The sequence below is a fragment of the Bos taurus genome, chromosome 14, assembly GCF_002263795.3.
Source record: "Bos taurus isolate L1 Dominette 01449 registration number 42190680 breed Hereford chromosome 14, ARS-UCD2.0, whole genome shotgun sequence".
Taxonomy (NCBI): domain Eukaryota; kingdom Metazoa; phylum Chordata; class Mammalia; order Artiodactyla; family Bovidae; genus Bos; species Bos taurus.
Window position 1 is genome coordinate 33,381,727 of NC_037341.1, and position 26,979 is coordinate 33,408,705.

The following is a 26,979-nucleotide window of genomic DNA, read 5'->3' on the forward strand; positions in this document are numbered from 1 at the left end:
TTGAAATTGGAAAAGTTGGAATGAGAATAAAGGACAAAAGTGAATTTGCAAAATAATCAAGCGCTTAAAAAAAAAACCAACCCTACGCTGGGAGGGTTTGCTGCTTCTGACTCACGGGCAGACCTTTCTCTGCCAGTTTATGTGCCAGTTCTCACTGAGTTGCAGTCCTTTTTCTGCAACCATGTTCAGGGTTTGGATTTCATTTTCGTCTTTCCCTCTCCCCTTTCTCTGACTGCCCAGACCTGCAAGAATCAAGAGACAGACATTTTCTCAGTTTTGCGACATTGGAGCAAGCACAATGAAGTATTCTTGCTGTACTCTGGTTTTGGCTGTCCTGGGCACGCAGCTGCTGGGGAGCTTCAGTTCCAGCATCAGGTCCCCAAGATTCAGAGGACGGATACAGCAGGAACGAAAAAACATACGACCCAACATCATTCTTGTGCTCACCGATGATCAAGACGTGGAGCTGGGTGAGACATTGGCTTTTTCACTTGTTCATCCCTTTTGCTCGAATGATTGACTGACCTCCTGGTATCAGTAACAGTCTGAAAACATTCAGGGGTTTGATGCTTAACAGTAGTACCTTAACCAAAACCTAGTTTATAAAATGTACTTACATTGATGGTAAAGCATCTGGTTTGTGTTTCGACATGACTTTTTTGGTCTTAAGTTTTTGAAGCAATGTGGGGTGGGGGGGTATGAGAATGGGGGTGGTGAGAGGAAACACAGAACTATAAAAGTCAAGGATTGGATCGTGCACCTTGGAAACTCTTGGTCAAGAGCTTTTTAAAATATTTGGGCAAAGTTCTTTCGAAGAACATGAGAGTATGACTGTAATTCTCTGCAGTGCATATGAACAAAGGTAGATACACAAGGAACTTCCAATTGTCATTATTATTAAGGTGAATCCTTTATTCACAGCTTGTAATTGTTAGGAAATTAAAAGTTACAGCATTATACATATCTTCTTCTGCTGCAGATCACTGCCACCCACTAGACAGGATGCTTTTCAGAAGAATTCACTCACCTGGGTTAATTCTGGAGTGCTTGGAAAGCCTGCCAACATCCAGTGTTTCAGCTTAGCTTCTAAATCTTCTGGTTGGGTTTCTCACCCTTTCATCTTCTTTCATGGCCCAGCCTTATGGTCTTGCCCATAAGCTTAGGATCAAGTTCTTCTATGGTACCTAAGACAGATGAAAAGTTTGCCCTTACAAGTTGTCACCAGCACTCCTTTCCATTCTTGAACCAAATTCCTTGCTCTCAGGCTATCACACTGAACTTGACCATCTCTAGTCTTGCAGTTCATGCTGGCAGAATACCTTGGGCTTCTTTCCAGAGCTCCTCTGGCTAGGTTCCTTGAGGATTAAACCCCTGTAGGCTGGAAGTCGATCCACAGGGATGGGGACTTTGTTTTCCAGTTTGAAACCAAACTATGGAATCTCAACAAAGTTAACTCTTTGGATTCAGCTAGAAACAAAAGCACTAAAAGCCAGTGGAGGTAATAATTGTTGGATGTGATTTACAGTCTCTTGTCTCTCACTTAATTGTTTAAACTCGACCATGGATTTTTAGGCAACATGTCAAAATGAGAAATCTTGGAGATGTGACTTTAGTGTGTATGTGGCTGGTGGTTTAAGTTTTCATTAACCTATAGCATAAGGAAAGTGAAGACATTTGAATTCACCTTCCTTAACATCTCTCATACCCATCCCTTTCACTGAAGCCATTCTCCACTCTCCTAGTTTTTCCTAACTGGTTGATCACCTGATGGTACCTGTCCCTTCTAGTCTTGGCCCCTCCTGCCTATTCTTCATTTCATGCAAGTATCTGATTGGGTCTCTGCTGCTAAAACCCTCCAAGATGTTTCTTGCCAAGAGGATTAAAAACCTCCTCTGTGCAGGCTGATGAGCTCTGGGCATCTGCCCCATACCTATCTCACTAAGACTATTTTCCTTTCCCCCAGTTTTGCTCTGTGTTTCATGGAAACAACTAGTTGTTTGAAACTGTCTAGTGGTTTCATCTCCCTCACTTATATTTCATGCCTTTACACATCTCATCCCCTCTGCTCTTTCCACCTTCCTCCACCTAGAGAAACCCTACCTATTTTTCATGACCCAGTTCAGTGCCTTGCCCTCAGGGATCCTCCTTCACCAAAACCATCCTGCCCTCCAGCACGGTGGATGGAACTTTATTACCACCTCGGACCTGCCTCCAGCAGTACCCTTAATCCACCGTGTGTTTCCGTCCTTGTCTCTTCCACTTGATTGAGAGCAACTAAAGGATAGGGTGTGTGTGTGTATGTTAATCGCTCAGTCGTATCCAACTCTTTGTGACCCATGGACTGTAGCCCACCAGGTTCCTCTATTCATGAAATTCTATAGACAAGAATACTGGGATGGGTTGCCATTGCTTCTCCAGGGGATCTTCCCAACCCAGGGTTCAAACTCACGTATGCTGCCATTTCCTGCATTGGCAGGAGGATTCTTTATTACTGAACCACCAGAGAAGCCAAATATTTATTAAGCAATTACTAAATACTGTCTTCTAGGGGAAGCACATGGATATAATGGTGAAGAGTTGGTGGCCAACTGTTTCTTACATGTTTGTCTTTACTTCTTTCCTTGATTTTCCTCCCAGACACCAGGCTAAGCATTCACTTGTTTAATTTTCACAGTCACTCTATGTAGTAGTTACTACTACTCTATTCAGATTATGCTTAAGACAAACGAGGCTTAGAAGATTTGCCTAGGCTCTGATGAGCTAGGAAATGGTGAACCCAAGACCTGTATTATGTCCAAATCTCCACAGCTACACATGTAACCATGATTCCTTCCATCAGTCCATCCTTCAACAAATATTTGTTGAGCCCTTCCTAAAATAACCTGTAAATATATGATAATATCCTAGGCTCTGAGATAATGACAAGATGGGTCTTATTATCCCATTGACAGAGCAAGTTGATGATGAACTAGAGTGAACAATAGGTAAAAATTTAGAGACCAACCACCTTTCTCAGCAGAAAAATTATGTTCTGGGTGGTGGGTACAGTTTCATAGAGACTTTTGTCTGGCCGATTGTAATGTCCTCATAATCTCTGAAATCTTCTGCTCTAGTCTTTAGTTAACTTTGGGTTTTGGTATTGTTGTTGTTGTTGTTTTTAATCATCTTAAACCATTTTTAAGTGTACAGTTTGTGTTAAGTACATTCACATTTGCAAATCTCCAAAAACTCTTTTCATCATATAAAATTAAAGCTCTGTATCCATTAAACAATAACTGCCTAGCTCCCAGCTCTTGGCATTCGCTATTATACTTTCTGTCTCTATGAATTTGACTCCTCTGAGTATTTCACATATGTGGAATCATACAGTTTCACACAGTACTTGTTTTTTTGTGACTGACTTATTTCACTCCAATATTCTTGCCTGGAAAATCCCATGGACAGAGGAACCTGGTAGGCTACAGTCCGTGGGGTTGCAAAGAGTCAGACAACTGAGTGACTTCACTTTCACTTTCACTTTATTTCACTTAGCATAAAGTCCTTGTTCACTGTTTACCTATGTTATAGCATGTCTCAGAATTTCCTTCCTTTTGAAGGTTAAATAATATTCCATTTTATGTATATTCACCCTTTGTTTATCCGTTTATCTCTTTAGACATTAGTGTTGCTTCTGCTTTTCTATTATTGTGAATAACGCTACTATGAACATAGGTGTATAAATATCTCTTTGAGACTCTGCTTTCAATTCTTCGGGGTATATACCCAGAAATAGAATTACTGGATCATTAGATAGTTCTATTTTTAATTTTTTGAGGAACCACAGTACTGTTTTCATAGCAACTGCACCATTATCCATTCCTACCAGCAGTGCATAAGGATTCCAGTTTCTCCACATTCTTGCCAACATTTGTTATTTGCTGAATTTTTGATAATAACCATCTTAATGGGTGTGAGATATTCTCTCATTGTGGTTTTGATATGGTTTGATGTGTTTTGGGTTTTTGCTTACATGTGATTTTGTTTGCCAAATATTGAATAAACCTTCGCCTAAAAAAGCAAAATTTTTGCGCCTGTAATACTGCAAGCATTTTGGCTTCAGTGCCTCCAGAAGGATATCAGACTGAGAAAAGGCTTAGGAAAACAATTCCAAAAATTGTAATCGAATACTTCTCCTTTTGAGAAATTAAAAATGAAACAATTCTATCTTCTTGTCTGAAAAGACAAGACTAAGAAGGATGGTAATCCAAGTTTATGAAATCAAGCTGGGACGAAAAGTTCTTACTCAGTAGGAATGAGGGACACTCCCTGAACTTTGGGGACAAATAAACTGGTACTTTGTGAGGGGGGTGAGGCACAGAAGGAATTTATTAATAAAAGTGCTAGCACCTGATATGTGAATAACACTTTATCTTTTCCCAAGAACATTTATTCTCATTATTGCATTTTATTGTCATTCCATCCAAGTTGGGTGGGTAGTTCAAAGATCATTACCCCAGAAGAAAACTTAATCCGTGGAAAGATTAAGTAATTTAACCAATGGTCCCCATGCTTCTGGATTTGCTTTTTCCACTACTTGGGAAGTGGTTTTCAGGTTATGCCTCTATCTGTAAATAGTTCAGGCTTTTAGGCAAAGCTAATGGGTGGAAGATTTATATCTTTAAAAAAAACACTGAAGTATAGTTGATTTGCAGTATTCTGTTCATTTCAGGCATACAGCAAAGTGAGTTATACATATAAAAATAGCTATTTTTTTCAGATTCTTTTCCCTTATAAGTTATTACAAAATGTCCAGTATAGTTTCCTATGCTATACAGTAGGTTCTTGTTGATTATCTATTTTATGTATACTAGTGTGTGTATGTCAATCCCAAACACCTAATTTGCCGCCCACTCGCCCCCCAGCTTTCCCCTTTGATAACCATAAGTTTGTTTCCTGTGTCTGTGAGTTTTGTATATAAGTTCATGTGTATCTTTTTTTTTTTAGGTTCCACATATAAGCAATATCATATATTAGTCTTTGTCTGGTTTATAACACTTAGGATGACAATCTCTAGATCCACCCATATTGCTGCAAATGGCATTATTTCATTCTTTTTTATGGCTGAGTAACATTCCATCATATATATACATGGGGTATTTATATATATACACCCTATCTCTTTATACCTTCATCTGTCAATGGACATTTAGGTTCCTTCCTCCATATCTTGGCTACTGTAAATAGCGCTGCTACGGATATTGGAGTGCATGTATCTTTTCAAATTATGGTTTTATTTTTTAAGCTAAAAAACACAAATGGACATGGTTAAAAGAGTTTGGGATGATGGCTATCATCCAGGAAAGGAATGGTAACCAAGAACATCAGCAGTATCCACGTTTTATTATGAAATTTTAAAAACATTTCTGAAAAAAATAAAAATATATCTCAAGCAACTATGAGCAAATGTTAAGTTTTTAAAAGCTAAAAGACACAGTATTTATTCTATTTTTCCCTCACTTGAAATATTTTACAAGTCAAAAAGAAGAAAATCAAAAATGCTTGTGATACTCCCCTAAGTTTCTGAGACTATAGTCAACGAGATTAAGCTCTAAGCCTTTCCCAAAAGCCTTTCCCTGGCAGTTCAGTGGTTAAGACTTTCGCCTTCCAATGCAGCGGAGCAGGGGATGTGGTTTCGATCCTAGTCAAGGAGCTGAGATAGATTTCCACATGCCTCATGGCCAAAGACCAAAACATAAAACAGAAGCAATGTTGTAACAAATTCAATGAAGACTTTAAAAATGGTCCACATCAGAAAAAAAAAAAAAAAAAATCGAATAAATCTTTCCCAAATGGTCCCTGGGTACCACTCTGAAAAGCAAAATAGTGAGCTGATTAGACCATTGATCTGGTTCAATGTGGCATTTCTTAAATTCTTAGGAAATTGGGCTGGTGCTAACATCTTAGGAAGGCTGACTTATGATCTACTTATATCATAAGTAAAATTAAGAAATCTTAAATACATGGAAACACTTTGTCTAAAGCAGAGGTCACAAATGGGGTCTACAGTCCAGAGCTATTCCACAGATGTGTTTTGCTTGACCAGCATGCTTATCAAAATCAAGGCAGCATTTAAAAAATCAAGTGATTTTTATATAATAGAGGGGGAAAAAATCCAGATTCTGACTTTTCTTGAAAAGTCATTGAAAACCTTACATTCCCGTGAGGCAGCCTTCAGTTAAATGCTTAAAGAGGGGAGTTCCCCGGTCATCCAGTGGTTAAAGAATCTGCTGGCCAGTACAGGGGACGTGGATTCAATCCCTGGTCTGGGAAGATCCCATATGCCAAGGGGCAACCTAGCCCACATGCCTAGAGCCCATGCTGTGCAACAAGAGAAGCCACCGCAATGAATCGCAACACAGAGTTGCCCCCAGTCAGGGAAAGGATGTGGAGAAGAGATGGTTATGGGGTTTGGAATTGACACGTACACACTGCTATATTTGGAGTGGATAGCCAACAAGGACCTACTGTATGTGGCACGTGGAGCTCTGCTCGATGTTATATGGCAGCCTAGATGGGAGGGGAGTCTGGAAGAGAATGGATTTATGTTTATGTATGGCTGAGTCCCTTCACTGTTCACCTGAAACTATCACAATATTGTTTGCTAATCGGCTATACCCAATACAAAATAAAAAGTTTTAAAAAAAGAAAGAGTAGCCCCCGTTCAGCCCAACTAGAGAAAGCCTGTGCACAGCAATAAAGACCCAGCACAGCTAAAATTTTTAAAAATAATGCTTGAAGAGGAGTCAAAGCTGCCCTGTTGGGTGGGGCCTGTCCTCCCCAGGCCCTCAGGGTCCCCACCACTCTCCACTGCTCCCCAACACCTAGACCAAGGAGCACCTGTCTTTGCCATCATGTCCACACTGCTGTTTTTTATTGTCTGGAAAATTCTGTATACTCACATCTCTATCAAGGGTAGAAAACTGGAAAGACGAAAGCGTTGTGATTTTTCTTGTACTGAGCTGGCTTCACTTGCCTGCCTTCTCTGTCTAGCCCTGTAGGCATTTTTACTTCCATTCCACTAAAAAGCTAGTCTCCACTTTTAATGGCCTTTAGCTCTTTAGGGGAAAAAATAATGAGTCCTAGTGACCTGGAAACATTCCAGACAGATTTATTATCTGCTTCTTAGTCCCTTTTTTCCCCAACTTGGTTTCCCTCCCCAACTTGCTTTTAGCTGAAACATCTGTTTTTTTGTGGGTTTTCCCCTATCAATTCCATAGTTTTGGCAGAAAAAGGTGTACTGTTCGATCATGTTATTTTTTTTTCTAATGCTTTCAGAATTCAAATTTTCAATAGACCAATAAAGCCATTTTTAGTATGAGAAATATCACTGTTTAAATTTCCATACTTAATTGTTGGCATAAGAAATTATCAGGATGTGCTTAGTACAGGCCATTTATATATTTCGAGCATTGACTCTACCCCATCATAAAACAATGGCATCTAGAAACAACCCTATATGTTTAATAAGAGCTGTGTTTGCTGGTCGTTATCACTCATCAAACCATGAGCAGTTGTAATTCACACAGAGGTGTGTCTCCTATGAAGCCAGGTATGTATGAATACCACATACCTGGGACTTCCTTAATGAATGATGATGACAAAATTTGTTATCAAATTTCTAGTTTTGTGTTTTTCTGGACATGATGAATAGCCTCAATGAAAAGCTTAATGTTTGATAGTACGAAATATTGAAATATTTCAAATATCAAATGCTAAGATATTTGAATCAGGAAAGGCAAATCTTTGTCGTAAAGTTTGACATGGACATAAAGTAATTCAAGTTCACTGTGTGATTTTGGTAAAGTCATCCTGATGAGTGGGACATTTTCTCCCCTCTGACCTTTTACACGCATGTGATTTGAGACTAAATGACTTGAAGCCTGTAGAACGATTGAAATTCCTGGCTATGACTCTGTCAGACCCCAGTAACCCAGTACACACTACCTCCAAAAGACTGTTCCTGGAGCCTTGATTTTAACCCCATCAGAATTGCAAACCTGATAGATCTTGCAGGATTCCCAGAGCGCCACTCCTCTCTCAGTCACTGCTGACCTAGCAGAATCCTAGTCCACAGCTGATCACTGTCAAAGCACCCCCACCCACCCCTGCAGGAGCGATGGCAGACATCCCCAGTCCCAACCTGGAACTCTGGCACTGGGGCAGCTCTTCTTGGCAGCCTCGAGGCTCAGCTGTGGCCTGGACCTTCCCTGTCCTCAAGCCAGCCCAGTCAGTAGTGCCCCCATGCCAACTACTGGACTTCATTATGGTCACTTCATAGCATCCCTGTCAGGCTTCCACCTCAAAGGACAATTTTAAATGATAATGAAGCCAGGCTTCTGGCTTAAGAGAGTCATGGGGAACAGTGCATGATGGGTAGACGGGAACTGATATCTTTAAACCAGCTTTAACATTTTAAGTCTTGAAGCATAGACAAAGTAAACTTCTATCTTAATCCATCAAGACTGCTATAACCAAATACCATAGACTGGGTGACTTCAGTTCAGTTCAGTTCAGTCGCTCAGTCGTGTCCGACTCTTTGCAATCCCGTGAATTGCAGCACGCCAGGCCTCCCTGTCCATCACCAACTCCCAGAGTTCACTCAAACTCATGTCCATCAAGTCGGTGATGCCATCCAGCCATCTCATCCTCTGTCGTCCCCTTCTCCTCCTGCCCCCAATCCCTCCCAGCATTAGAGTCTTTTCCAGTGAGTCAACTCTTGGCATGAGGTGGCCAAGTATTGGAGTTTCAGCTTTAACATCAGTCCTTCCAATGAACACCCAGGACTGGTCTCCTTTAGAATGGACTGGTTGGATCTCCTTGCAGTCCAAGGGACACTCAAGAGTCTTCTCCAACACCACAGTTCAAAAGCATCAGTTCTTTAGTGCTCAGCTTTCTTCACAGTCCAACTCTCACATCCACACATGACCACTGGAAAAACCATAGCCTTGACTGGACGGACCTTTGTTGGCAAAGTAAGGTCTCTGCTTTTGAATATGCTGTCTAGGTTGGTCATAACTTTCCTTCCAAGGAGTAAGCGTCTTTTAATTTCATGGCTGCAGTCACCATCTGCAGTGATTTTGGAGCCCAAAAAAATAAAGTCTGACACTGTTTCCACTGTTTCCCCATCTACTTCCTGTGAAGTGATGGGACCAGATGCCATGATCTTAGTTTTCTGAATGTTGAGCTTTAAGCCAACCTTTTCCTCTCCTCTTTCACTTTCATCAAGAGGCTCTTTAGCTCCTCTTCACTTTCTGCCGTAAGGGTGGTTTCATTTGCATATCTAAGGTTATTGATATTTCTCCCGACAATCTTGATTCCAGCTTGTGCTTCTTCCAGCCCAGCATTTCTCATGATGTACTCTGCATAGAAGTTAAATAAGCAGGGTGACAATATACAGCCTTGACGTACTCCTTTTCCTATTTGGAACCAGTCTGTTGTTCCATGTCCAGTTCTAACTGTTGCTTCCTGACCTGCATATAGGTTTCTCAAGAGGCATATCAGGTGGTCTGGTATTCCCATCTTAGTGTCTTATAAACAACAGACATTTATTTCTCATGGTTCTGGAAACTGAAAAGTCCAAGATTGAGACTCCAGCAAGTTCTGTGTCTGGTGGGAATCTGCTTCCTGGTTCACAGATGCTGTGTTTTCGCTGTGTCCTCACATGGCAGAAGAGCCAGGGAGCTCTTTGGGGTCTCTTTTATGAGGGCACTAAACCCATTCATGAGGGCTCCACCCTCGTGACTTAAATAACCTGCCAAAGCCCCCACCTTCTAACACCATAACCTAGCACATTAAGTTTCAACCTATAAGTTTTGAAGGAGCACAAACATGCAGTTTATGGCTATCTCTGTATGCCTACCTTAGCTTTGGAGTTCAGATGTGATGACAGAGAGGGAGATGGGAAAGGCAGAAGTAAATGAAACATCTTGGGGCCAAGATGATCACACAGTAAATCACAGCTCATGCCATTTGCTCAACAGCCCTGCCAACAGATCCAGAGAGCTATTATTAGTTCTATTTTACAGCTGAGAAACACAAATCCAAAGAGGGTAAATGACTTGTTCAAACACACCTGTGACAAAAACTCAGATGTTTCCCCTCAAGTTCAAGTCCAGGACTCTTTCTCTTCTCATTTTCATCCTCCTAAGCCCTGCCTTGGCAATCTTGTGGTGAATCTTCAGCCTTAAAGTTTCATAACATTCTCATGAAATAATTGCTCTGATAACTGAGAATCAGCACAGTCTGCATTTTAGGCACCGAAGTCCTGAAACTCAGAGAGGTGAAGAGCTCTGGCTTAAAACCAAGTCCTTGCAGCTATAGGACAAAACATGGTCCCATCCAATGGGACCATGCTGGAAATGCATAATTAATAGTTGTATGGATACAGAATCATTTTGGGTAGTTTCCCAATGAAAAATCAATGGTGCAGTCACAGTGGCCATAGGTGCAGGACCAGGCAGTGTTGTTGGCTAACATTAATCACTGCACAGCCATAAAAGAGAAGGGGCTTTGTACTTACCTTGCTGGAGCACACTTACTCAGCAGAGGGAAGAGGTATGATTCCTACACTCCGTCATCTGTATCCACCCAGGGACTCCAAGATCAGAGGCAGCATTTAACATCAGTGTGACTGTCAGCTTCTGAAGACAGACACATCTGCAGCCTACGCCCCCTCTCCCACTCAGACCCAAGCTACTGAAATCAGTCCATAAGAAGGCAGGAGACAGGCTTTAGTGTCTGTTAGTATCTCCCCTAAGAGGCTAGATGAAGCAAAATACATATGTGCTAAGTCACCTCAGTTGTGTCTGATTCTTTGTGACCCCATGGACTGTAGCCCGCCAGGCTTCTCTGTCCACAGGGATTCTCCAGGCAAGAATACTGGGGTGGGTTGCCATGCCCTCCTCCAGGGGATCTTCCTGACCCAGGGATAGAACCTATGTCTCTTATGCCTCTTGTATTGGCAAGTGGGTTCTTTATCACTAGCACCACCTGGGAAGCAAAATATGAGACTACAGTAAATGAGATACACTCTTACTATGAGCAGACATCATTTCTGTGTTGCAGTCTTCAGAAGTCAATGTCACAGCCAGTACTCAGCCTAGATGGAGCTTAAGAGCATGATCTCTGAACAGACAACCTGCATTTGTATCTGAGCTCTGCTGCTTAGGGTCTGTGCAGTCCTAGGCATGTTGTTTAACCCTTCTGTACCTCAGTTTATCATCCCTGATGTAGGAATAATAATTAATAACACCCACTATGGAAAGTTATTGTCAGGATTAAATGATTTGCTACATATGAAACACTTAGAAATGGAAGCAAGTATAAAATCCGCTGGGCTTCCCAGGTGACGCTAGTGCTAAAGAACCCACCTGCCAGTGCTGGAGACATAAGAGACACGGGTTCAATCCCTGAGTCAGGAAGATCCCCTGGAGGAGGGCATGGCAACCCACTCCAGTATTCTTGCTTGGAGAATCCCATAGACAGAGGAGCCTAGCAGGCTACAGTTCACAGGGTTGCATGGAGTCAGACATGACTGAAACGACTTAGCGCACACAGTCATAAAATCCGTGAGAATAAATATGAAATCAGTGTTTTCTTTTCCTGTCTACCTATCTTACCGCTTTGGAAGTGGTCTAAACCATTTAGATCACTTAAAGTGAGGCACCCACTAAAGTCTCTTCCAGCTCAAAGCTTCCCTGGTTCTGTGTCAGGCTTCAACTACATCTCCAAGAGTGGACCGTGGACAGGCAGCACCGGTGTCATCAGGGAGCTTGATAGAAATGCAAATTCTTCTATGACATAACATGCTCTCCAGGTGATTTTTAAAGTTGGAGTAGCATTGTCTCAGAATCTTCTCTTCACTAAGAAACTTCAAGCTAGATGCTCATATTCAGTCAGGAGCCCCACCCATGGGGCTCTTAACACTGTACCTGCAGAGACCAGTGGAGAAGGAAATGCAGCCCACTCCAGTATTCTTGCCTGGAGAATCCCAGGGATGGAGGAGCCTGGTGGGCTGCCGTCTATGGGGTCATACAGAGTCGGACATGACTGAAGCGACTTAGCAGCAGCAGCAGCAACAAAGACCAAACGTCTTCATTGTTCTCTCCTTTGACTGGCAGATCAGTTGGAAGCACGGGGTTTAGAGGGATTTTTTTAGTTCTTCAACACAACCAGCTCAGTTGTTTAAGAAAAGAATGATATTTATTTATTTTTAAAAGATTTTTTGATGTGGACCATTTTTGAAGTCTTTGTTGAATTTGTTACAATATTGCTTCTCTTTTATGCTTTGGTTTGTTGGCTGAGAGACCTGAAATCTTAGCTCAGAGAGATGTGAAATCTTAGCTCCCTGACTAGGAATCAAAGCTGCACCCTCTGCATTGAAAGGAAAAGTCTTAGCCACTGGACCACCAGGGAAGTCCCAAGAGTGATATTTAGCGTGAGAGGACAGTCCTGGCTGGGGCAATTCCAGGAGTGATGCGTGGAACTGACCTTGGTGACACAGATGGTAAAGAATATGCCTGCAATGCAGGAGACCCGGGTTCAAAGTGGGCGTGGCAACCCACTCTGGTATTCTTTTCTGGAGAATTCCATGGACAGAGGAGCCTGGTGGGCTACAGTCCATGGGGTCGCAAAGAGTTAGACACAGCTGAGTGACTAACACTTTCACTTCTTTCTGCATGGGGCTGAATTCTCCCCCCTAGTTTTCATATGATATGATCTTAGATCAGATTTCCACCTCCCATCCAGTGTTGTGGTCCAAATGAGTTTGTAAACTGGAGGTTGCAGCTTTGTGATGCAACCTTGAGGGATGGCCTCCAGTTGCATTTTTTTTTTTTTAATTTGAGTCTAGCTAAGCTCATGAGGAAACTCCGAGAAGTCATCCTCTGACATGAAGAGACCATTAGGCAATAAAAATTGGTCAATAGTGTTTGCTAAGTTTTCTCAAAATTCAAGCTGTTACCATAAGTAATCACTGCAGATTTATAAAGAGGAGAAAAGAATAAGTGAATGGACTTTGATGCTGACCTTGAACTCTCTCCCCACTCCTGTGTTTCATTGCATGTATTTATTCCAGGCTCTATCCCTTTTATGATCAACTAACATAAATATAAAACACAACATTCCTAATGTGCACTTCTTTGATGTTCTGTAGGGCATAGTTCTTCTCAAGTTACTTCTTGAGCAACAGTGAAACCATTACTTATCCAGTTTTCTTCCCAAGCTGAAAAATGTTAGCCAACACACAGCCTTCTGATACATTACAGCATCTCTTGGATCTTCTATTTTTTTTTAAATAAGTATCTTTTAAAAATTATTTATTCTTTTTTTTTTTTTTGGCTGTGCACTGGCTTTCTCTTGTTGCAGAGAGTGGGGGCTGCTCTCTAGATGCAGGTGCACTGGCCTCGTTACAGTGGCTGCCCTTGTTGCAGCGCATGGGCTTGATGGTGAGTGGGCTTCAGTAGTTGTTGTACGTGGGTTTAGTTGCTCTGCAGCATGAGGGCTCTTCCTGGACCGGGGATAAAACTGGTGTCTACCCTGCATTCTTACCACTGGACCACCAGGGAAGCTCTTAGGTCTGCTTCTTAAGAGTCATTCTACTGTGGACGCACAACGCCATTCAAGTTTCAGCAACCCCTTGGCCACACCTTTGATGGACCAGCCTGTTTCCTCGACAGTGTACATACCTCCATTGTCATAGCAACACCTCTCAAAGACTTTTATCGTAACATATCCTTCACGCCTTTGACAAAGATCTGACTCTGCCATCATTTTGTCTGTTCTGTCAAAGCTGAATGTCTCTCCCCAGCTGCCAAGCTGTTTGCTAGCTCTGCCACCCATTACATCAAGAGAAGTCTTCATTTTCGTTTTCATTCCAGAAAACTCGTGTGCCATTTTCATCACTCCACTTACCTCATCCCACCTCCAGTGCACCACACATACCACCGCACATGCCCCCAATGATGCACTTCACTCATCCTGAGATCTTCTTCCTCCTTTCCTTCCAGTTGTCCTCAAGTACTGTGGCAGCTGCTGCTGCTGCTGCTGCTAAGTCGCTTTAGTCATGTCCGACTCTGTGCGACCCCATAGACGGCAGCCCACCAGGCTCTCCTGTCCCTGGGATTCTCCAGGCATGAACACTGGAGTGGGTTGCCATTTCCTTCTCCAATGCAGGAAAGTGAAAAGTGAAAGTGAAGTCACTCAGTCCTGTCCGACTCTCAGTGACCCCATGGACTGCAGCCCACCAGGCTCCTCCATCCATGGGATTCTCCAGGCAAGAGTACTGGAGTTCTTACTAAATTTTGCCTCCTGTCCCCACTGTCCTTATATGCCCTGCTACTGCTGTATCCACACTACCTTGCTTTGCAGATATCTCCAAGCAATGTTCATATATAAGTTCTTGTTAGATAGATTACTAGTGAAGATTGGAGGCAGCAGAGAACTTCCCATTGCTTTTGTTAATGCTATAGTTGCGGGACCAATCCAGAGAGTTGAGATCAGTAGAATGAATGCTCAGCATGAAGTGGGCGCTCACTACATGTTATTCATCGATGGCAAAAAAATAAGTTGCTTGATCTTCTGAAGACAACCAGGGCGGAAAAAGCAGTTTGGAATCCTCTTCAGCGAGGCATACTGTAGAGAGCTCTAAGGAGACACAATTAGAAACCGTCTTTTCTGTTTTCATGTAAACAGTAAAAGCACGTATGTGAAAAAATATGAGGCCGACTGTGGCTTTTTGGATGGCTGCACACTTCTCTTCTGCTCTGAATGCTTGCCTGGTTTGCATTACGATTTCCTTCCTTGTTGGAAAACGACATAGACTTTCTCCCTTTCTTTGGAAGAAGCAGGACCTGTTGGAAATGTGAGGCTCCAGGATTGAAATGCAATGGGCTTGGCTGTGGTGCTCTGTAGTGCATTTCTTGACAAGTCCTGAAAAGACTATTGAATTCTGGCCTGAGCTTTTTTTTTTCCTGCAGTATTTGGATGGGATTCAGCTGCCATGTTTGGCTGGATTGAGTAATCAAAAGAGTTTTTTTTTTTTTTTCTTTCTCGGCAGTTTTATGTACAATTTCATCCTTTAGAGTTCAAATGGAATATTTTACTGCTAATGCAAATGCTTTTGAATGCAATAGAATCATAGCTCTTTCATAAGCAAACAATCCATCTTTTTAAATGACGTGGAAACAGGCAAAAACATAAACTGATCGTGTGATCCTGATAGAAAATCTGCCAGGTAGGTGGTGAGTTTACTAGGGGATACCAAGTTGCATTGGAGTTTTTTTTTTTTTAGTTCAACACGCATTTTGGATGAACTTTTACTTAACTGTAGAAATTTTTCCCTCTTTTGTTTGATATGATAAAAGTACTGTATCCATCTTTTCTGCAGTGTTTGTAGCTGGTGTGAGTTTGGTGGGCTAGGAGTTTTGATGCTCTCTAGTCAACTTCAAAGGGCTGCTGGCCTTTGAATCTACTCCATCTCTAAAATTCTAGCTTTAATGATCGGATGAGCCTGCAGTTTTTTCCTTTGTGATTAAAAAAGGGAGAAGCCAAAATGTGTTTATTATTCTGCAAATACTTGAGATGATAGGATCCCCAGTGGTGCACTGTGTCCTGGAAATGAGAACTGGTCCAATCACAGACTCCTTCAAGCCAAGGGAGGGACGTTAACCAGTCGGGGAAACAGAGTGACATGACGTCAGTGGGTGATTGTGCAGTGCTGTCTGCTAAACAGGGCTGGCCTTGTGCCTTTCAGGGTCCCTGCAAGTCATGAACAAAACCAGAAAGATTATGGAGCGTGGGGGGGCCACCTTCACCAATGCCTTCGTGACCACGCCCATGTGCTGCCCCTCGCGCTCCTCCATGCTCACCGGCAAGTACGTGCATAACCACAACATCTACACCAACAACGAGAACTGCTCTTCCCCCTCCTGGCAGGCGGTGCACGAGCCTCGGACGTTTGCGGTCTATCTGAACAGCACCGGCTACAGAACAGGTAAAGGGGAAACTTCCAGGCCTTCATTCCGTGAACTCTGGTAACGCATCTCAGAAAAATGCACTATGTGATGAAATCTGTGACCTTCCAATCAGTCCCTAAGTGGAAGGAGTCTCCCTCTGCATCCCTTACTTTTCTCTCTGATGAATGTCCCAGCCGGAGATCCCTTAGAGAAAAGCCAGAATGATTCTCAGTGGACGCGTGAAGGACAAGTTGTCCCCATCAGTGCGTGCATGTGTGTTTGCTCAGTCACTGAATCACGTCCTACTCTTTGCGATCCCATGGACTGTAGGTTGCCAGGGTCCTCTGTTCCATCAGAGCACCCAGCAATTGGAATTTTCCGGACAGCCTACAACTGAAGAGTTTCTATCCCATGAGCCTGCTTACCTCAACCTCCCAAATTTCCAGGTCCTGCTACCAACTGAGCACATTCTTGAATGCAGAGCTCCTATCCCAGGATCTGGGACACAATAGATTATCAAAATTATTTACTGAATTCATAAATAGCTGAATGAAATAATCCAATGAGGTGTACTTTATTAATTCACCTATTTACTTACTCATAATCAATAGGATTCTGCTTTTCTTTAGCTTCATTGTGGTTACTTTTAGATCTCAAATGTTCACCCTTATTTCCCAGGAAAGGAGGGCATCCCATGGTACACCTTTTATCACCGTTTAACCTACATAGATGAGGAGTGTGGTTAACTGGTGTCTTGCATATTAGGGACCTCCTTCCAGAGAGATCGTGAACATCAGGCCAATCGTTCTAAGAAATAAGCAAGGCTCCTTCCTGTATGATTGACCCAAAGCCTTTATTCTCCAAGCATTTAAATGCTCTTGTTAGGTTTTCTGAGCATTTCTTTTTTTTAATTTTTATTTATTTTTTATTATTTTAAACTTAGCCACATGTGGCCAATAGCTACCATATTGTATTAGACAGCACAGTTTCCACTATCTTTGGGGGAGTGGAACCATTTTAACAGAATTAGGAGTGGGAAAGACATAGTCTGAGCATTTCCTATTTTAGGAAAGGAAACCCAGATATTGATTGAGGGATATAATGGAAAATAATTTTTTCAGAACCAACTAGACTTATTCATAAGAATTCAGGGTGTCATCATTAAAAACTTGGAAATGATTGTCAAGTCTACAGATTCTCTATTCTGAAGATTTCAAAGGAAAGGATTTTGGATAAAGGTATTCTCTCTCAAATCTCTTCTAAAAATGAAATTAATCTTTCCCCTTGGATTTAGGAACTATGTGGTCATTGGCTTCTGTGCAGAGCACCTTGTGGGCACAATACTTGTTATTTATAGATGAAAACACTGACTGTGGAGATGATAGCATTGTCATCTGCAAACATCTCAAAGTCTCCACTCACAGAAGGAACTCCTCCCATGAGCCTCAAAGGTGTCTGCTTATGCTTCGGAAGGAAACTAGGTTACTCGGAGAGCCTTATCCTGAGTGTTTTCCCACATGAGTGGTTTAAATGTATAGCACCTTTCATCTGAGAGCTCTAAAACAATTTGCAAATCTCTCCAACATCCCTGTAGGGCTCATAAACAGCCAGTGTACTTGGCTCCATTTTATAACTGAGGTGAGGATTTCAAATACTGTGCGACCAGCTGAGAAGCAAAATCAGAAATGGTCCCCTGATGCCTGACTCCTGATTTCGACCACCAAATTGTGTTTTATTCATGGGAAGCATTGTGTGAAGTCAGTGCCTTTCAACTCTCACTGTCCCTGTAATTTAATTCCTAGTAGCAGACAGAGTTGGAACCTAGGGAGTTAGAACACTCGTCATATCCAGACCAACGTGGTTGGGGTCTGTCCTAGGAAACAGAGATGTGGGTGACTACAAGAACCCTGCTGAGACTTAGAGCTGTTGACTATGGCTTGCTAATACATTTCAGGGCCAAATCAAGAAAGGGAAGAACGAAAAGAAGTCTGGAGAGAGACTGAACAGTGGTTTGGCTATAGTTGACAGTGTTTCATCGTGTACTCGAAATTTGCTAAGAGGCTAGATCTTGGGTGTTGTTATCACAATAGAAAATAATGGAAACTACTGAACATGTAAAGGGATGAGTGTGTTGATTGGCTTGGCAATGGTTTTTGTTTCACAATGTTTTTGTATAGTGGGCCCTTGGGTTACAAACCTTAGAATGTTTGATTGTCAGTTATACTTAAGTAAAGCTGGGCCGTCGGAAAGAAAGGGGAAAAATTGGAAATTGGTATTTTGTGCTTGCTTCCTCTGTACCAGGCATTTTAGCTGAGTTTTCTCACCTAATTCTTCCTGCAGCCTTGAAAGGATTTGCCCATATTGCCAGTGAAGAAACAGAAACTCAGGAGAGTTGGTCTGAGGTCACAAGCTAGTCAGTGACAGACTGAATCCAGCACACTTGACTCCATCTTTCTCCTTCCCATTATCTTATTTCCTGACATATGTTTCTATCATGCCTCATTCCAAAGTGCCTAATAGTGACACATAAAACATAATAGGATACAGAGCAATCAGGACCCTGTCCAGTAGAAATGGAGGGTAGAACCAGTTCAAATCAAGGCAACGGTTAATATACAAACCACAGACATGCCACAGAATTGTGGAGAAAGGCTGCATATTTGAAGCTAAATTTCCAGATGGCAAAAGCAAAAATGGAAACGCCATCTAGCACAAAGTTCATTGGGTCACCAAGAAAAAACAAATCTGTTGCTTCTAAGAAGTGGAATGTATTCTGGTACTTGTTTAAATTATCCTATGCTGTATCCACCCTACGGGCTTCCCTGGTGGCTCAGATGGTAAAGAGACTGCCTGCAATGCAGGAGACCTGGGTTCGATCCCTGGGTTAGGAAGACCCCCTGGAGAAGGAAATGGCAACCCACTCCAGTATCCTTGCTTGGAAAATCCCATGGTCAGAGGAGCCTGGCAATCTACAGTCCATGGGGTTGCAAAGAGTCGGACACGACTGAGCAACTTCACTATCACTATCACTATGCTGTATCCACCCTACAGTGGGTTACGAGAGCTTGAATAAACCTCAGAGATAATTTCATTCAGTTCTCTTATTCTCAAATGGTAAAGAATCCGCCTGCAATGGAGGAGACCCGGGTTCCATCCCTGGGTCGGAAAGATTCCCTGGAGAAGGGAATGGCAACCCACTCTAGTATTCTTGCCTAGAGAATCCCATGGAAAAAGCAGCCAGGTGGGATACAGTCCATGGGATCACAAAGAATCATACAGGACTGAGCAACTAAGCATATACAGATAAACAAATTTAAATATTCCACTTTTTTTTTTTTTTTTTTTTTTTACTTTTTGGCCACACTGCCCAAGAGGCATGTAGGATCTTAGTTCCCTGATCAAGGGAAGTACAAAGTGCTAACCACTGGACCACCAGGGAAGTCCCATCAGATGAACAAATTTAGACCCACAAGATAAGAGGACTTGCTGAAAATGATCCATCTGATGTTCTACTAGGAAGAGTGAGCAACAAGACCTTGGTCTTCAGGGCTCTTTCCAGTATAGTACCCTAGCCTTGTGGGTTAGGTCTAGGAGGAAACTGCAGACAATCAGCCTTTCCCAGGGACAACTAGCAGTCTGGTGGTGCAGTCCATTGGGCCTGCTTCAGTCAGTTCTCTTCTTCAGGAAGAGGAGATTTGCTTCTGGAAATTAACTCATATTCTGTAGCCAACCTTCTTCCCTGGGGTCTAGACACTTAGGTAATAATGGAATTTACAGTGAGTCATTCTACAAAGTAAAGGAATTCTTTAAGGAAAACAGGACTCTTCCAAATGCTTAAGACTTTTTCAAACACTCTGCTAGGAATAGAAAATGGATGATGTGCACCCAGGAAAATAAATTTTGAGAGTACCCACTAGTAAATCGGAAAAGGTAAAAATTGGAGGGCTAAAAGAGCAGTGATAATGAGCTATATAATGTAAATTCATCTTTAGTGGGAAAATATTGATATGTCTCAGACAATTAGGAAGTAAAGATGTCTCTGTGACAATAATTATCAATCCAACCAGGGACAGAGACTCATTTGAAAATCTACAAATAAGCACATCAGGATGATAGACATCTCAGGAAATTAAGAGAATTGGTGTGTAGGTTTTAAACCAGCATAATTATTTATGAACCACTAAACTAGTGGGGGGGAGCCAATATATAAAGATTTTATTGTTTTCCTAACAATAAATGCATCATTTAGAACATTTAGCTGAGAACATAGGAAAAATAATGACGGAAGCTGTATTATACATAAAGATCCATCTAGCAAGAAGCACAAAGCAGTGATCAGTTTTACGAAGAACAACCCAGAGAAGACAAACTACTGAGAGGCTTGTTTTGGGAGGTATCCAGAGTACATGGATTTAAATGAATTGATCCAGTATTGTACTTACCGTTGTATGACATTATTTTCTTTTTTCAGAACCAAGGCATATTTTTGGACTGACTATAACCTAAATTTTTCTAACTTTACTCATGGAAAATATGACTTCACAACAGCTTAAATGTTTAAGAAAGGAAAATAAAATAACATTTCTATTGCGTTTTATGTTCTAAGTGAAATGGTAACAATATTGTATTATCTATCATAAAAAGGAAAATTCTACCTGATTATCCACTCAAAAATTTTTAGTTTAAATTTCTTTTGAGAGGAGAGACATGAATGTAACACCTGGCATAAATTTTTAAAGTGACAGTAATAATGCATAATTGAGAGGTAGCATCAAGTATTAAGGGGAAAACCCTGAACAAAATGGTGGAGAACTGGAATCACGTCCTTACTTTGCCTTGAACTTATTTTGAGAACTTTTCCAGGCCAGTTTTCTAACCTATAGAATGCAGAGATAGGACTAGAGGGATTCCTTAGTTCTGTTTCCTATCCAAAATTATATTGTAATTTTCTTATAATCACTGTAATCATACTGATTCCTTTAAAAATGGTAGTGCTCAAATTATAATCATAACACAGGATTTGTAAATTCACAGGTGAATTAAATTTTAGTCATACTAATTCTGCTTCATATCACTGGGGTGGAAGGGACAATATTTAATAAAGACCTGCAATAAAATTGTTATGTAAAGAATTATTTTTGTAACAAAACACTGCAGACAAATTAATCATTTTTTATATGTCTTTTTACATTATAAAATTTATGTTACTTATAAAGTGAAACTAAAGTTGCTCAGTCGTGTCCAATTCTACACAGTCCCATAGATTGTAGCCCGCCAGGCTCTCTGTCCATGGAATTCTCCAGGCAGGAATACTGGAATGGGTTGCCATTCCCTTCTCCAGGGAATCTTCCAGACCCAGAGATAGATCCTGGGTTTTCTTCATTTCAGTCAGATTCTTTACAGCCTGAGCCACCAGGAAGGCCCCACATTACTTATGGCAAGTATATTTATTCTCTAGTATGAGATGTTTTAAAATGTATTAATAGAGTTCACTAAAAGTAAAACAAACTAATATTCTTATTTTTATGAATGATAGTATTATGGATTTTTGATAAGTACCCAAAAACAAGATGTAGCATACATTCTGCTTAAAAGTATAGTAGACTTTGATCCATAAAGAGATATAAAGTAAGATTCCTGTCTTTGCTAGACTCCCAGTCTAGTTGGGGAAACCAAACTCATGTGTATGAGGTGACATAAGAGTAAATCATAATTTTAACTTGGTTCAAAATTATGTAAATTTATAGTTACTATTAGTGAAGTCCTGCCACCCCAAATCTAATCATTGCAAGGAGTGAGAGCTCAATTAGTACATTGTTGCATTAAATAACATTTGACTTCTCTACAGCATCAGAAATCCTTTGTATATGTAGTTACTATTGCAAATCTAAAAATAAAAGCTTTTGCCTCAAATAGTTCAAGGAAATTTTTCTAAGGGTTGTGTAACAGGTAGTTTTGGACAGAAGTAGTGTGGACTTTAGTCAACAGTCATTATGATCAGGTCTTTCTGATCTTTCTCCCTGTCACCCAACCCCACCTTCCACCTTCTAAACAGCTGTGAAGGGAAGTGTTTAATGGCCCAGAGAAGAGAGGAGGGGTAGATGGTGTGCTAGTGACATATTCAGACAGTAGTTGAGTTGAATTGCCAAAGCTAAAGGATTGAAAACCTTCAAACTACACGTAACATAGTGGCAGTATGGGCAAGAAAATGAACTTCACCTTCGAGATGGAGGAAGAGATTTAGTGCATCTGGAGGAAAATAATTAGAATCCCAGATAATCAATTGCAGAGCACTGCCAGGAAGTGTTGTTGAAAGAGGCCAGGGGTAATTACAAATGAGCCTCAGTGTTCGAAGGTGACACTAAAGGCTGAGTAACTTGACGCTGACAACGCTGGGTACTGCCTCATGATGCACAAGGCCTCGTCTCCCTTGGAGCCAAGAGTGATGGGTGAGGACACATTTGGAATAGTGAGTACATTTTTTACACCCCATTAACACAAAGACACGGAAAACCTGGAGGGAGTTCTGAAGTGAATAACAGGGACTATTAAGAGACTTAAAGGAATTGTTTATAAGGGGAGGATTAAGGGAAAGGGCGATAGCCATGGCAATGGGTAGAAAACAGTCCTAAATAACCTAATGAGTAAAACAATGAGGAAAGGGCAGGAATGACTTGGCCTGGCTTCCTTGAGAGGGGGGGAAAAAACAGAGAACAAAACTAAAAGTAGCAAGAAAAACAAATCTAAAAAACTAATTAAGCAAGAAAATGTCAGCCAATTGGGAGGGAATTTGTTGCTACAAAAATGAATCAGATTAGGAAAGAAAACTGTGTAACCTCTCCAGCGATGTTTTCAGATGCACAGGGCAGAACTCTAGAACAGAATTTCCTTGCACTTCAGGAGGGTAAGTTATTTAAATCAGAACCCAGAGTTGAAAAGCTAATGATCATGGTGATGGTAATCATAATATTGGGGCTACCCAATGGTAAAGATTCTGCCTGCCAATGCAGGAGAATTGGGTTCCATCCCTGAGTTAGAAGGATTCCCCTGGAGGAGGAAAGGGCAACCCACTCCAGTATTCTTGCCTGGGGAGTTCCATGGACAAAGAAGCCTAGCCAGCTACAGTCCATGAGATCAAAAAGAGTCAGACACGACTTAGCAACTAAACAACAAACAAAAATCATAAAAATGTTGGGTTGGCCAAAAGGTCCATAAGATGTAGAAAAACCTGAACAAACTTTCTGGCCAACCCAGTACCAGCAGTGACAGTACTTAATAAGCCCTCATTATATGCCAGGTACTGTTTTCAGTGCTTTGCATATGTATTAATTCATTTTCATCTTCACAATATCCCTTCCGCTATTATCATCATCATCTTCATGGTTTTCCAACAAGAGAATTGGAAGTAGAGAGAGGTTAAGTAAGTCACCTCTGGACATGTAATTAGAAAGTAACAGAGCCAGGATTTGAACCCAGGCAGGCTGGCCCCAGGCTTTATATTCCTAACCACTATGATCTTTTATAAAAAGAGGGAAAAGTGGGAAAAAAAACCCTGAGGATGAGGAGTAGGCCAGGGGAAAGAGCTGGGCTCTTGGTTATCTAGTGAAAGGCTTCTGGAAACAGTCCCGTTCTGAAGTCATGCTGGTGGAGTGTGGCCTTGGTCTGCTGCCTGGGACTCAAGTCCCGTTGCATTTTGTCAGGAAGGAAAATCATCTGTGGTTCAGTGTGAGAGGGTGGTTAGTCTCTGAAGATGAGAACATCTCATTAGAAGAATTCCTACAGCTCATAGGAAGTTCAGAGGGAAATCCTGAGTCACAGCTGACATGAGACCCTCTGACACTTTGTTCCATGCCTGTCTGTCTGCTCAGGAGCCCTGGCAGAATCCTTAAGCTGTGTATGTTTGACGAAGGGACCACCTGATTTATTCAGTCATTTGCAGATTCAACGTATAAACATTCATTCAGCAAGTAAACAAACATTGCTGTGTTCCTCAGACTTGAGTCAACTCTTCAAAGAAAATAAATCCAAAGAGAAGTATCAACTTTTGCACCTCTGAAACTCTATGAAAATATTTTGACCAAATTAGCTTTTTTTGAAAAATCATAACTCAATTGAAAACACAAAATTTAACAAGTCCAGAACTTGTAGAGTCCCAAGAATATGTGGGGGTCCATGAACCCCAATTCAAGAAACTAAAATTAATGGAGCCCCTAGACTACACACTAGGATGGGAGGAGAGTGCACACAGATTAGATCAAGCAGTGTTTGTCTAAAAAAAAAACCTTACAGTGTAAGGGATATTGGCTTCCCCAGTGGCTTAGCAGTAAATAATCTGCCTGCAGTGTGGGTTGGGAAGATCCCCTGGAGGAGGAAATGGCACCCCACTCCAGTATTCTTGCCTGGGAAATCCCATGGACAGAGCAGCCTGGTGAGCTATGATCCATGGGGGTCACAGAAGATTCAGACTGGACTCGGCGACTAAACAACAACATAAGGGAGATTAGGCTTATACGTGAACATAACTGTTCCACAAGGAAGGATGAGAATGTGACATCAGAGCCACAGAGATAAAGTCCTGTGGAATCAGCGCAAAGACTGGGAGTGAAATGGCATGTGTTCTGGCCTGATTCATAGAGAGGGAGACCAAGAGAACAGCACAGGCAAAGGTGGAGAGGTGGAAACCAGAACACCTAGAGGCAACACAGTTGCTGGAGAGAGGTACGCATCACAGAGATGTGCAAGATGGGGCTGGAAAGAGAGGGATCTTGTCCAGACAAAAGGAAGGCCTTGGACTGCAAGCTGTTAAACTCAACTGTGATTCTTCATCCAAGATTGCAAGAAGGTGATGTGACCTGAGCTGGTCTTCAGAAAGCTGATGGTGAGAGTGGAAAGACCCTGGAGCATGCATAGGAGAGATGGTCAGGAATCTGTGGGCCCCCAGAGGGGTGTCAAGTCAGAGAAACAATGAGAGGTCCCAGAGCTCTGACCCACTTAGAGCCTACAGGCAGCAGCTGCTCCATAGCAAGGTGAGCGAAGGGGTAGTTGAGGCAGGGAAAGTGCCACCAGGCCACGCCTGGTGAGTGATGATGCCACTCTGAGAATTAAAGGCTTTCTAAAGAAGTACATGTGCAAGGGAACATTATTCATTCCATTCTGGACAATTGCATTAAGAGCAAGAAAAACATTCAGATGGAGATATTCTACTGGTGGTTATATATCAAAGATGAAATCAAGCTAAATAGAGACTCCATAAAGACCCAGGAATGAAATATGTTGGATAAGTTTGAGATTCAGAAACATGTGCTTTAAGAGCAATACCAATAAAGTGCCTGGTTCCAGGATCTGTTTTCATCATTCCGAGCCAGTCAGCTAAGAACTTTCTTTATGTATGTAAGCGGAGGCATCTGTAATGAAGCCAGAAAGTGGGTTTGACATGGAAGGCATCTGGTTGAGCAGTGGTGTTTTTGTGGCACATATATCAATTCTTCTGTTTTACTGTAATTCTATGAAAATGAGTCATCAAGGTTGTAACCCCATGTTGCTAGACTTTTTGATTATCAGTAATAAGCACACATTTGTAAAATATACACAGTGTAAACAAGATGACATAAAATACATGTGACATAAAGGCACTGACCACACCCCATAGAAGCTGAGTTTATGAAGGTTCTTTGACACAGAAAACACATACTGTCCTGATAGGCAAAAACAAAGACAAGTTTTTCAATAATGTTTTTGTAATTCACAACTTTCAAGCAATATGTTGGAAAACTTACCCCAAAGACAACTTTCAGTACTGCACATCTCACACCGGCTACTTCTCTGATTATCGTATAAACTTAACAAAAAGATTCATTCTGCTTTTATCCTGGAAGGACCACAAAAAAATTCATGCATTCGAAGTATCATGAACCTGATGGTGATTTTATTAAACTGTACTATATTTATATAAACTATCCATGTACCTAGGCACTATTCTTATTTATTCAAAAGGAAAATGTATGTGGGTCACTTTGCCAAAGAATCAGAGTACATGAACGATACCTTAGCATCCACTGTTACCTAGGTTAACTTTTGTTTCACTGTCTTTTTTTCAAGATGTAATCTCATGTCGATGCATTTAGTTATGATTGATCATTTCATATGAGAAAATTATCCTTCTTTCCCCCTTGCAGCCTTTTTTGGAAAATACCTCAATGAATATAATGGCAGCTACATCCCTCCTGGGTGGCGAGAATGGCTTGGATTAATCAAGAATTCTCGTTTCTATAATTACACTGTTTGTCGCAATGGCATCAAAGAAAAGCATGGATTTGATTATGCGAAGGTAATTTTCAGGCACTTTTACACTGCATCAACTTACTTCATGCATAATGGGAGAAAGTCATTTTCAGTATGTTAGCCTATCCACGAGATTGGCTTTCTATGTTCTCACAGTTTTAGAAAGAGAAATTTTAAGATAATTTTAAACTCCAGGCAAGAAAAAGGCTCTCAGGGAACACTGACTTTGAATAGTGGATTTTTTCCCCCCTTCATTAGGATGAAAGGCAATCAGCCTTTGATGAGAGTATTATCAAAAAAATCATAGATGCCTGTACTCCGTCTTGTGATAATTTTTGGTCTCCCCCCCTCTAGAAGACTTGTCCACATAATCAGATGTTCATCTTGTACTGTTTTGCTTTTCATTAGGGTGAGAGTATATTCTGTCTGCGCCTTCAGATTTAGATGTAAGAATAAGAAAAGACAAGTGCAAAACTCAAAAGTTGGAAAACCACATTCTTTGCTTTTACCACACTTTGATATTGACAAGGACACCTGCCCATGGCAATGAGTCCACAAAAGTCTGTAAGGCAGTCAGTCCTAGAATTTCCAAATCAGTTCATAGAAACAGAAGTGAACAGGTCCCAGAGTTCTCTAACAAATGGATCCCAGATTAGACTTTTTAAAATCTACACAGCTTTTGTGATTGCCAACTTAAAACGATTTC

General features: G+C 41.4%; 1 protein-coding gene across 8 annotated transcripts in view; it reads left to right on the forward strand.

Moving 5' to 3' along the window:
- Positions 1-26,979, forward strand: part of SULF1 (sulfatase 1) — a 199,113-nt gene that overhangs the window by 104,196 nt on the left and 67,938 nt on the right. For 6 of the 8 annotated variants that reach the window (XM_059874426.1, XM_025001836.2, XM_059874425.1 and 3 more), the window contains 3 exons: positions 241-470; positions 15,791-16,030; positions 26,168-26,319. In XM_059874426.1, coding sequence (XP_059730409.1) covers positions 299-470; positions 15,791-16,030; positions 26,168-26,319 — 564 coding nt within the window. In that variant the 5' untranslated portion in view covers positions 241-298. Of the gene's footprint in view, positions 1-240; positions 471-15,790; positions 16,031-26,167; positions 26,320-26,979 lie in introns of those variants that run through there. The other 2 variants (XM_059874427.1, XM_025001835.2) reach the window with 1 other exon arrangement.